General features: G+C 41.3%; 1 protein-coding gene across 1 annotated transcript in view; it reads right to left on the minus strand.

Annotated features, from left to right (window-relative positions):
• Window positions 1–12,288, minus strand: part of CNGB3 (cyclic nucleotide gated channel subunit beta 3) — a 110,423-nt gene that overhangs the window by 11,839 nt on the left and 86,296 nt on the right. The window contains exons 11-15 of the mRNA XM_050940872.1: window positions 7,993–8,134; window positions 7,119–7,278; window positions 6,168–6,265; window positions 4,759–4,842; window positions 3,504–3,622 (exon numbers count right to left, since the gene is read on the minus strand). Of these exons, the coding sequence (XP_050796829.1) occupies window positions 3,504–3,622; window positions 4,759–4,842; window positions 6,168–6,265; window positions 7,119–7,278; window positions 7,993–8,134 (603 nt within the window). The remainder of the gene's footprint in view (window positions 1–3,503; window positions 3,623–4,758; window positions 4,843–6,167; window positions 6,266–7,118; window positions 7,279–7,992; window positions 8,135–12,288) is intronic.

The raw sequence follows: 12,288 nt of genomic DNA on the forward strand, positions 1-12,288 counted from the left end.
TTCCCAGTGAGAGATTTTTTAAAAGATAATTTATATGAAATTTGAACAAAAATATGTATAAACTGCAGGTATCTTGTATACCATTCTATTAAACAAGTTAACAAGAAGGGGAAAGGTTAATATGTTTCTGCAAACAAGTCCTGAGGCAGAGATCATGAGGTGAACAAGGCACTCTGATACCATGGTGACAAGAGTGTTGTGAATAGCCAGACAAATAGGTAAACACAACAGCTATGCAATAACAGCATTTCAGTTGATCAGCTCCATTAAGGAAGGTGTTTTATTTTTCCTGCTGTAAAGCACTCAGAGCACCTTGACAGAGGGCCCTGTATAAACCCATTATTTCTAACACGCTGCCACACGGATGATGATGATGATTCCCCAGTGATGCACTGAGTGATTCAGCTGTTTGCTTTCCTCCAAATTTAGGAACATCTGCCAGCTGCTGAGTATTTTCTCCTTCCCAGGCCCACCCACTGCCTGCTGTTTAAGTCCAGAATACCTCGTGCCTGTATTCATATTCCTCTAAGGATCGTATGCTGTCTCCAGGAGTATAGTGGTGGGGATTTCATCTACCATAAATGATCATTTCTGGAAGAGTTAATATTTGCTGGGAAAAATGACCTTGGTCATTGTGTGTGCCTCAAGTGGAAACATCTGCTTGCTCAAGACATCTTTATTGGTTCAAAAGTTGGAAAAGCGCCTCAACCTAGTAGACAAATTTAACTGGCCAAACACTTCCCTGGTGTAACTCCACTGAGTTACAGCAGGACTAGATAGGTCTAGACTCTTAACAATTATTTCTTGTAGAGGAACGAATCACTATTCATCTGGTGTCTAATTGGCTGATCCAAAAGCTGGTGGCAGGTGAGTGAAGATGTTATTGCTCTATGACATTTTAGATTTTTCCAGCTGAAGAAAAATTCTGCAGTAGAAGCAAGAGTGATGTCCATTCCTGAACACGTTTTTCTAGACTATGTGTCTAGTTTTGGGGTTTTTTGGTTTTTTAGTACCCAAGTGTTTCTGAAAAATGACAGCTTCCTGTAACGTTGCAGTCTACATGGTTTTATAAAAATATGCTCATGAGTGAATATAATGTAACTGGAATATGCTTCACGCAAAAGGTCTCTTGTAAGGCATCATTACAAAGCTTATAATCTACTGAGTGTGATTATCCTATTTGTATAAATATTCCACTCTTGTATTTGAAACTAGAAATATGAAATATAACTCTGAGGGCCTGTTGTAATTATGCAAAGTGTGGGCCATTAGTGGTAGTTTGGAATCTTGATGTCTCCCATTAACCAGGACAATTGTCTGCAGACGGCTGCGTTTTACCTGTAAGTCTTCCTGTATACATGTGTGCTGGCAAGTGGGCAATGAAGTCTTACAGTGATCATGTCACCTGAACTGGAATCCATCTTTAACCTGGTGTCTTTCCATTGAGAAGGAGGGAACCCAGAGAGGGACAAAGGATTCCCACCTTATGCAAAAGATATATATAAAGGGGTGGAACAGAATAAAGAGAAAAGGAGCTATCATGAAGAATCCCCTAGCTACCACCTGAGCTGGAACAAGAGCTGTGCCAGGGGAAAGAATTGTGCCCAGGCCTGGAAGGTGTCCAGTCTGAGGAAAAAACTTACTGAAACATCTCTAAGGGTGAGATTATCTGTATTCAGTTTGATTAGACATAGATTTGCACATTTTATTTTATTTTGCTTGGTGACTTACCTTGTTCTGTCTGTTACTACTTGGAACCACTTAAATTTGTATTTAATAAAATCACTTTTTACTTATTAATTAACTCAGAGTATGTATTAATACCTGGGGGAGCAAACAACTGTGCATATCTCTCCATCAGTGTAATAGAGGGCGAACAATTTATGAGTTTACCCTGCATAAGCTTTATTTGGTGTTTGGACCCCATTGGGAGTTGGGCATCTGAGTGTTAAAGACAGGAATACTTCTGTTAGCTGCTTTCAGGTAAAAAACCTGCAGCTTTGGGGCAAGTAATTCAGACCCTGGGTCTGTGTTGGAGCAGACGGGTGTGTCTGGCTCAGCAAGACAGGGTGCTGGGGTCCTGAGCTGGCAGGGAGGACAGGGATAGAAGTAGTCTTGGCACATCAGGTGGCAGCTCCCAAGGCGTTTCTGTGATCTAACCCGTCACACTTCCCATCTCTCTCCACACGCACGCACACACTCTCATAATGGAGCATTTTGATTTTCGGCTTTGCTCACATCTTATATTGTCACAAAGAAGACTCAACTGAAAAAATAGACATCCTCTCAAACAGCTGGTATAGGTTTATTTTCCATTTATATAAAAAGGGCCCTGTATCTATGGGAAACTTTCAATCAGGTGTTTGCTATTTGCAGATCTGAGCATTGGCAAGTACCGTATGCACATCATTAAATAAATTGGCATGTTTCCACTACCACAAGAGAGAAATTAAGTTGAGGATAAATTTAAACTTGGCACAGAGCTGTTTACCAATTTTCAAAAGCAGATTAAAGTTTCCAGCAAAAGGATTAACAATAACAGGGTGACAGCTGGAAGAAATCAAGATTCCATTTTATCACATGCAGCAGCTCCTATATTCTGTTACTACTCTTCATGCAGACCTCAACAGGAGTACAGCCAGTCTTGGGCTTGGCCAAAGAGTAAACGTGACATAGAAAGTTGATAGATATTTGCATTGCAACTAATTAGAAAATAAGGATATTGTACATTGGAATCTTAAAAGAATTATCCCTTCTAAAAGGACCATTCAGAAAAATATTTTCTGGTATACTTTACTGTTAAGTAGATACATACTCTTAAATGAATACTGCTTATATTTTCAAACCTTAGTGCCTAGCTTTTAAATCCATGTTTAGGCTCCTAAATAGTTTTTCATTGTAGCTTTTTTTCTCTAGTAAAAAGGATAATTGATTTTCAATATCTGCTGCCTAAACATGCCTAGTGACATTGTGCAAGCAATAAAACAAATGTGGTTACACCAAAATGTAGAAACTGGAGCTGGAGGATGTGTTAAACCATCTAAACTCAGGAGGAGAATTCCCTTAGTATATTCCTAAATACTTTATCCAGTTTAGTTTGAAAATGCTCATTACACATTAGTCACTGTTCCACAGGCTCAGAGATCTCAGTGCTAGGGAATTTCCCCCTGATGTTGAGATTAAATTTAATTCTGTACATCTTCATTCCCTTACTAGGTATCTTCTTTTGGACTGTCCTAACTTATTGATTGTAAACATGTTTCATATTGTGGCTCGCTCATTAAGTCAGCCATTCTTTTGGGGGAGTTGCCTGCTTCCAGCCCCAAAGGGCACCTAGTGTGCTTTGTTACATGAAAAAGCCAAATGGAGAAAAATACTATTAATCAGATGCAGTACTTGTTGAAAGATGGCAAATTTAATAGAATTATTTGTTGGTTGATTTTTTTGTTGTTGAGTATTTGAGCAGCTCTATAAAACAACATTATAAACAGTTACTGGATTACCTTATCTCTCCAAATACAGCTCCTGCTCTCAGGGTAACCAGGACTTTTGTGCCATCTGGGCCTCCAAGAACTTGAACTTCTCCCTGCTTGATGATATACATCTCTCTGCCAATCTCTCCCTGGATGCAGAAACATCACACTTTGAGTGGAATAGTCTGACAAATGCCTCTTAACAGACCCTGTTTGTCATATGCAGTTATTGTCCTACATTTTTTTTAAATGGGTAAGTAAAATAGATCCTGAGCTGTAATCTAACCCTACTGTGCCACCCTGGCACAGGAAAAAAGCCAGAAAGCACATAGATCTTCCTAGCTGAGAATTCCCTTACTGTCACAATAAGGGTCCTTTATACCACTCTGGCAATGTCAAGGAGCCTTAAAACTTCTACACATTTTTTAGGCTCCTGTGGGAATTGACTAAGAATCGGAACAATTCACTGACAATGGGAACATTAGCAGGCTGCCTGCTTACTTGTTACATTTCTGTTCTGCCTTAGCAGCAGAGCCTGCGTCACACAGCCCTATCTCCCCAAGCTGGGGACATCCCAGCACCATGGGGAGAGAGTGAGTATCTCTTGCTGGTTCACACACAGGCACGTGCCCAGCCCCGCCCCCTTAAAGTCTCTCCACAGACACTGAATCAACCGGGCTGCACACAATGCAGAGAGTTAATCATGACTTTACATCTTTGCAGCATCTGGAGCTTAAATTGTAAGCTCTTTGGGGCAAGGACTTTGTCTTCCTATGGGTTTGTACAGCACCTAGCAAAATGGGGCCTGAGTCTAACTGGAGTTTCAGAGCACTACTGCCATATAAGTGCTAAATAATCACAACTGGTAAAACGCATGCAAGTATAATTTGAGCACTTGCAACATCTCAGATGAAGATCTGTAGTCTGTTTGCGTGTGCATACGTGCAAAAGTTTTGAACTTCTAACTTCTGCAACACGCTATATACATTTTAAATATTCAAACTTAATGATGTGTGTCAACAGATAACTTGTATTTATACAAAGCCGTTTCCCAGGCTACCAACATTTTATGTTTGATAATATAAGTAATAAAATCCATATTGTCCTGTTCCAGCTTGAAACCTGAGAGCACATTATTATTATTACTCAGTATAACATAATTATTTTTAAGATATGTAATTCACCCAGGATTAATTTTCTTTAAAGTATACCCTTGACCTATAGCTGAACTTTTGTGCTAGTATGTTCATTATTTTTACATTTGAAAAACAATAGTCAAGCTCACCTTTTTGCAGACAAAGTCACCAGGTAAATACACAATGGATTTCAGTCTCAACAGCACGTCGTAAATCATTTGAGTATCACACCCCTGTTAAAAATAATTAGAATTTTGCTATACTTGTGCAGTACTTGAAATGATTACCAAGAGGTTTATACTAGGAAGCAAGAGATAGCAATACAGGAGTGTATTGAGCTAATGCTTCAGGTACTGAGTGTAGATTTAAAGCATCATAAAGGTCAATTTCTGAAGGGTAGAGAGAATGCTGGAGGAACACTTTGGGTACCTTTAAGGCCCTTATTATCTGAGTGCCTCAACCTCTAGTTCTCTGTGTTTTGAAAGAATAGTCTTTCTCACTGTGAGATGTTTGTCTATGTATGTGACTCTTGTGCTGGTCTAATTAAATGTGTTCAATTCTATGGTTAAAGCTGTGGGCCAATTCTCTGGTGCATAATTGCTCAGGTGGTATAAAAAGGCACCACCATATGGTTGTTTTTAAGCAAACATGCTCCTTGTCCGATACAATAGATTTCAAACTATGAGTACGATCTTACTGAGTGGCTTTAAACAATGTTTATGGGTGAGAGGCAAGCACTGGGTCAGATTCCCCTACTGGAACAAACCTCTAGTATTCTAGGGTCTTCAGAAGCTACAGGAATATTCTGACATCAGCTACAGAGATTTGTACCAGCAAAGGATCTGGCCTGATCTATTTAACGTTTCATAATTTCCCATGACGAATGAATTAAGACTAAAACTATTGTGTGTTGTGACTTTTCCTTATTATTTTTTAAGTAAAATGACGACTTGTGCATTCTTTGCCTTGGCAGGGCATAACATTTTTATTAATCCCATAGCAAAGACCCAATCTTAACAATCATTTATCACATATGTCCCTAGACAACTATAACTACTTATATTAATAATCATTAGAAAGTCCATTTGCACACAGTTATCAAACAGCAATATCCAGTTATTTACCTATACCTAGAACAGGTAAGAACTGTGACCTCTCACATAGCACTGGGTACAAGTGGGCAAATGACACATCCTAGGGAAGGTTATTTTTCCTGCTACCTCATCTTTCTGCCCCTTTGGCTTACTTGTACCCCCAAACTGACATGCAGACTACACCACCATTTGCCACCTCTGAGTCTGGCGGATAATGCCAGTGTAACTGCACTAAAATAACAACACAGTATCACTTAAACATTTTCGGCTTCTGCATTGGATGAAGAAACAGGCACTTGGCTCAATCCAACCATGAGCTTCCATTCACTTGGCAACCTCTTGACCTTATTTTGCCTTTAATATAACTAATGAAAAAAAGGTCCTAAATACTGCAACATGTGCAAAACTAGATTTTATAGCTCACAAAACAACATGTTGCTCCGTTCTCCTTTAAAACTACTTGCTTTGAATAAGTCAACTTTATTGACAATGGCAAAGTTCACATCAATTGCAATGGCTAACTGCATTTTGGTTGGCATCTGCTCCAGTAATTCTGATTCATCTGCAAGAGAGAAAAAAAGACCCCAAAATTCCTAATTACAAAGTGGAAATGCAAAGGAAGAAGGAAAAGGAGCAGCAGCAGGAGAATTTTTAAAAAATCAAAATGAACCTTTCCCTTGTACAGAAGAATATCCTAACAGAGTTAAATCTAACATACATGAGATCTAATAGAGGAATATTCTTTCAGACTAACAAATTGTGCAATTAAACCACTTTTTCAGAACTCTAAGCAGAACATATTACAGATGGCTAAATATGTGAAAACCCCTTGGTCATTTTTAGATTCCAGATATTTTATATATAGAAAGGAGAATTCCCAAACTGTAGGTATTGTATTACAAAAGGTGCTAATCCTGGGTGTAACTTAATTTCCAAATATTCAAGGTAGCCTTGGAACTGCATATGAAGACTACTATAAATGAAGACTTGCAGTGCTGCTAGAAGTTCAAGTTAGTGATCCGTCTTTAGACACTACACTTTTGCTGCATGAAAGTACAATATGTAATAATTCAAAACCTCTTAGAAAACACTTAAATCCACCAACACCAGTATGGGTTTTTCTCTTAATAACGTGTGTGTTTCTGAAGGCCCTACAAAACAGCACGTTGGGTTGGCTTTTTTGGTGCTTGTTAACTAGTGTGTGTCTCTCTCACCCACCCCTAGACCATTCAGAAGAGATCAAATGAGATCCATGTATTCATAGAATCATTGAATATCAGGGTTGGAAGGGACCTCATGAGGTCATCTAGTCCCTGCTCAAAGCAGGACCAGCCCAATTCCTTGGATCTAAACAGAACATTTCTGATGTGAATCAGTGTGTGAGCAGATATGGTATAGTTTGAGAGTCATCTTACCCAGCATTCCTTGAGAGTCCCATGTGTATTCGTACCACCTTCGAACACGATTCTGAACTACTTTTGGAATTGTATAGGTGTTCATGTAAGAGATGGTGTTATCCATGCTGGCACGGTAGTAATTCTGTCCTGCTGTAGCTGCTCCAATTACATCCCGCATCTGCAAATATCAGTTATTACTACAAACACTTTTCAGTGGTAACAGTCTCAGTTTTTCAGTGATTAGTCATTCTGCAAACACAAACACTTTGCTTTGTCAATATGTGTTAGTGGTAATGAATGGATTTAAACTAAGTTGCATTAAATAGTTGTGTTTTTACCTTTTTTTTGTTTTTGTTTTTTTTTGTAGAGGGACATTGACATTGACAACTTAATGTAGCCACGTTAGAAGTTTAACAGCAAGTGCAATTCATTAATGTCTAAAGATAAATCCAAAATCTGATATTAAAATTATAGAGTAGCAGTGCTGGGTGACCTAACAGAGAGGACTCTTCCAGGACCAGCATGGACCAAGGCATTTCATGTAAGCCAGTTGCATAAATTTGTGAGCTCCGATACTGTAATCTGATCCATATGGGCAGGCCTCTCTGTAGAGTTCCACCAGACAGGTCCAACTGCAGAATTGAAGCTATGGCCTCAAAAATTGGTGTCTACTGTAAATTACAAAGGGCCATACATGGAACTACAACCATAGATAAATACATATGTCAGAAAAAATATACAGTGGAGACTCAAAAGAGTCCTTGAACTTTTTTGATCTTCTGCTTCAAAGTTTTCTGTATTCTGTATACGAATGGGACCATAAAGAGTACATTGTCTTTACATGGCAGTAATTTACATAACTATAAATCTAGCCATTAATTCATTTGTTTACCTGACCAATTAAGCTGGAGAACACAAAGACACCCGTGAAAAAATTCAGTAGCTGAAAGATTATCTCAAAGAGGGTTTGCGGTTCTGCAAGGCCACCAATGGTAATTAAAGTGCGCACTGCCCAGTAGTAACACCTCAGATACCTGGGGATACACACAGCAAACATTTTATTGACTTCAATGGGACTATTCACATATTTAAAGTTATGCATGTGTTTTGCTGTCTTAAGTCCAGGGGGCTCAGCACCTTCCAGAAACAAGCCCTGTGATGCTTTTCAGCTTAAAAGCTCTCTAAGGCTTCACAAATGATTGCCCAGTCCTGCAAACCCTTAATAATGGGAGCAGACCCAATAAAGCCCCAAATTAGGTGCACACAGCAAATACAGCAGCTACTTACCAGTGCCCACTAATTCTCTGACAGTTTAGGACAACAGCTACTTGAAACTGCCAGGGAGGATTTTAGGCAGGCAGAATGCAGTTATCGTTGATGTAAATACCATGGTGATAAGGGCACGATTAAAACCTTGCTAAATAGATTGAAGTCAGGTCTACACTAGCAGTACTTTGCATAAGCAGCAAAGAATCCTATGGCACCTTATAGACCAACAGACCAACAGACGTTTTGGAGCATGAGCTTTTGTGGGTGAATACTCACTTCGTCAGATGCATTCACCCACGAAAGCTCATGCTCCAAAACGTCTGTCAGTTTATAAGATGTCACAGGATTCTTTGCTGCTTTTACAGATCCAGACTAACATGGCTACCCCTCTGATACTTGAGTACTTTGCATGTATAACTACATTGGTAAACTGTGTTTGTGTTTGGGGGTTACTGGCTGTGTGCTGAGCTTGTGTTTGTCAGTCTGTTTGGTTTGTTTGTTTGAAGGACCGTGTGCTGTAGCTGGCAGTTGGAGGCAGAGCTACCAGGAAGGTTTGAAAGCTAGAAGCCTCTGGTAATTGGCTGAGCCTTAACCAGTGGGCGGGGCATTCACTCAGGCCAGGGCTTTATAAAGCTGCGCACAAGCGACCAGGGAGCTTAGCAAACAGGAGCTGCTAACAGGGAGTTTTGCAAGGGAGTTCTCCAGGTGAAGGAGGAGCACATACAGCATCTGTGGGCAGAGCAGAGCGGACAGGGAGCTGCAGACGGGAATTTGAGAGAGTTTGACAGAGGGAGGCTTACAATGGTGAGGAGGACCCGCAACACCTGTGCCAGCACTGCTTCTGTCTCCTCCACCTGCGCCTGTAGCTGGACAGAGCACCAAAGCATGGATGCTTTTACCCAGATTCTGGTGTGGGCTTGCAAAGACTGTAATTTGCAATTTCCACTTACTGATATCCAGGCTGGGGGTGGCATCCAATGTGAAAGGTGCCTTCTGGTGGAATCTCTCAGGCAGCAGGTGGAAGAGCTACAGGAGGAGGTGGCTAGGCTGAGGAACATCCATATCCATGAGCAATTCCTGGACAGTATCCATGTGGAGACAGCTGACGTAGCTGTCCCAGTTCACAGGACTACCGACACACCAGTGGAGGAGGAGATGCCTCAGGGTGTATCTGACACACCAGTGGAGGAGGAGGCTCAGGGTGGACACAGCCAGTTGGTTACTTCTAGCAGCAGGCAGTGCTCCACCGCTGCTGCGAACCCTCCTGCTGTGGTAAAAGATAACTGTTATGCTCTTCTTGATACAGGAGAGAAGGAATCACCCCCAACAGTTAAGGAGGTGAAGCCTCGTACCCCTAAGGCTTGGAGGTCTGCTGCCACCACTGATAAGAAACGTAGGGTAGTGGTGGTTGGAGACTCTCTGCTGAGGGGGACGGAGACACCCATCTGTCACCCTGACCGTTCATCCCGGGAGGTATGCTGCCTGCCAGGGGCCCGTATCCGAGAAGTTACAGAGGCATTGTCGAGGATTATCCGGCCTTCTGACTACTACCGCATGCTACTCATCCATGTGGGCACAAATGATACTGCGAGGTGTGACACTGAGCAGATCAAGAGTGACTACAGGGCTCTGGGAGTACGGGTTAAGGAGTTTGGAGCGCAGGTGGTATTCTCTTCGATTCTTCCTGTTGAAGGTAGGGGTCCGGGCAGAGACAGATGCATCGTGGAGGTGAATGCCTGGCTGCGAAGATGGTGTCGCCAGGAGGGCTTTGGCTTCCTCGACCACGGGATGCTATTCGAGGAAGGACTGCTAGGAACAGATGGCGTTCACCTTTCGAAGAGGGGAAAGGCCTTATTTGCGCACAGACTGTCTAACCTAGTAAGGAGGGCTTTAAACTAGGTTTGACGGGGACAGGTGAGCAAAGCCCACAGGTAAGTGGGGAACAAGACCTGGGAGATGGGTTGGAAACAGGAGGGAGCACGGGCTATAATGGCAGAGAGGAAGGAGGGTCAGGGCAAAGCTGGGAGGCAAGATCAAACCAGTATCTTAGATGCCTATATACAAATGCAAGAAGTATGGGTAATAAGCAGGAAGAACTGGAAGTGCTAATAAATAAATACAACTATGACATTATTGGCATTACTGAAACTTGGTGGGATAATACACACGACTGGAATGTTGGTGTGGATGGGTATAGTTTGCTCAGGAAGGATAGACAGGGGAAAAAGGGAGGAGGTGTTGCCTTATATTTTAAAAATGTACACACTTGGACTGAGGTGGAGATGGACATAGGAGACGGAAGTGTGGAGAGTCTCTGGGTTATGCTAAAAGGGGTAAAAAACACGGGTGATGTCGTGCTGGGAGTCTACTACAGGCCACCTAATCAGGTGGAAGAGGTGGATGAGGCTTTTTTCAAACAACTAACAAAATCATCCAAAGCCCAAGATTTGGTGGTGATGGGGGACTTCAACTATCCAGATATATGTTGGGAAAATAACACCGCGGGGCACAGACTATCTAATAAGTTCCTGGACTGCATTGCAGACAACTTTTTATTTCAGAAAGTTCAAAAAGCTACTAGGGGGGAAGCTGTTCTAGACTTGATTTTAACAAATAGGGAGGAACTTGTTGAGAATTTGAAAGTAGAAGGAAGCTTGGGTGAAAGTGATCATGAAATCATAGAATTTGCAATTCTAAGGAAGGGTAGAAGGGAGTACAGCAGAATAGAGACAATGGATTTCAGGAAGGCAGATTTTGGTAAGCTCAGAGAGCTTATAGGTAAGGTCCCATGGGAATTAAGACTGAGGGGAAAAACAACTGAGGAAAGTTGGCCGTTTTTCAAAGGGACACTATTAAGGGCCAAAAGCAAGTTATTCTGATGGTTAGGAAAGATAGAAAATGTGGCAAAAGACCACCTTGGCTTAACCACGAGATCTTGCGTGACCTACAAAATAAAAAGGCGTCATATAAAAAATGGAAACTAGGTCAGATTACAAAGGATGAATATAGGCAAATAACACAGGAATGCAGAGGCAAGATTAGAAAAGCAAAGGCACAAAATGAACTCAAACTAGCTATGGGAATAAAGGGAAACAAGAAGACTTTTTATCAATACATTAGAAGCAAGAGGAAGACCAAGGACAGGGTAGGCCCACTGCTCAATGAGGAGGGGGAAACAGTAACGGGAGACTTGGAAATGGCAGAGATGCTTAATGACTTCTTTGTTTCAGTCTTCACTGAGAAGTCTGAAGGAATGTCTAGTATAGTGAATGCTTACGGGAAGAGGGTAGGTTTAGAAGAGAAAATAAAAAAAGAGCAAGTAAAAAATCACTTAGAAAAGTTAGATGCCTGCAAGTCACCAGGGCCTGATGAAATGCATCCTAGAATACTCAAGGAGTTAATAGAAGAGGTATCTGAGCCTCTAGCTATTATCTTTGGGAAATCATAGGAGACGGGGGAGATTCCAGAAGACTGGAAGGGGGCAAATATAGTGCCCATCTATAAAAAGGGAAATAAAAATAACCCAGGAAACTACAGACCAGTTAGTTTAACTTCTGTGCCAGGGAAGATAATGGAGCAGGTAATCAAAGAAATCATCTGCAAACACTTGGAAGGTGGTAAGGTGATAGGGAATAGCCAGCATGGATTTGTAAAGAACAAATCGTGTCAAACTAATCTGATAGCGTTCTTTGATAGGATAACGAGCCTTGTGGATAAGGGAGAAGCGGTGGATGTGATATACCTAGACTTTAGTAAGGCATTTGATACAGTTTCGCATGATATTCTTATAGATAAACTAGGAAAGTACAATTTAGATGGGGCTACTATAAGGTGGGTGCATAACTGGCTGGATAACCAGAGAGTAGTTGTTAATGGCTCCCAATCCTGCTGGAAAGGTATAACAAGTGGGGTTCCGCAG

Source organism: Gopherus flavomarginatus, chromosome 2 (genome assembly GCF_025201925.1).
Source record: "Gopherus flavomarginatus isolate rGopFla2 chromosome 2, rGopFla2.mat.asm, whole genome shotgun sequence".
Taxonomy (NCBI): domain Eukaryota; kingdom Metazoa; phylum Chordata; order Testudines; family Testudinidae; genus Gopherus; species Gopherus flavomarginatus.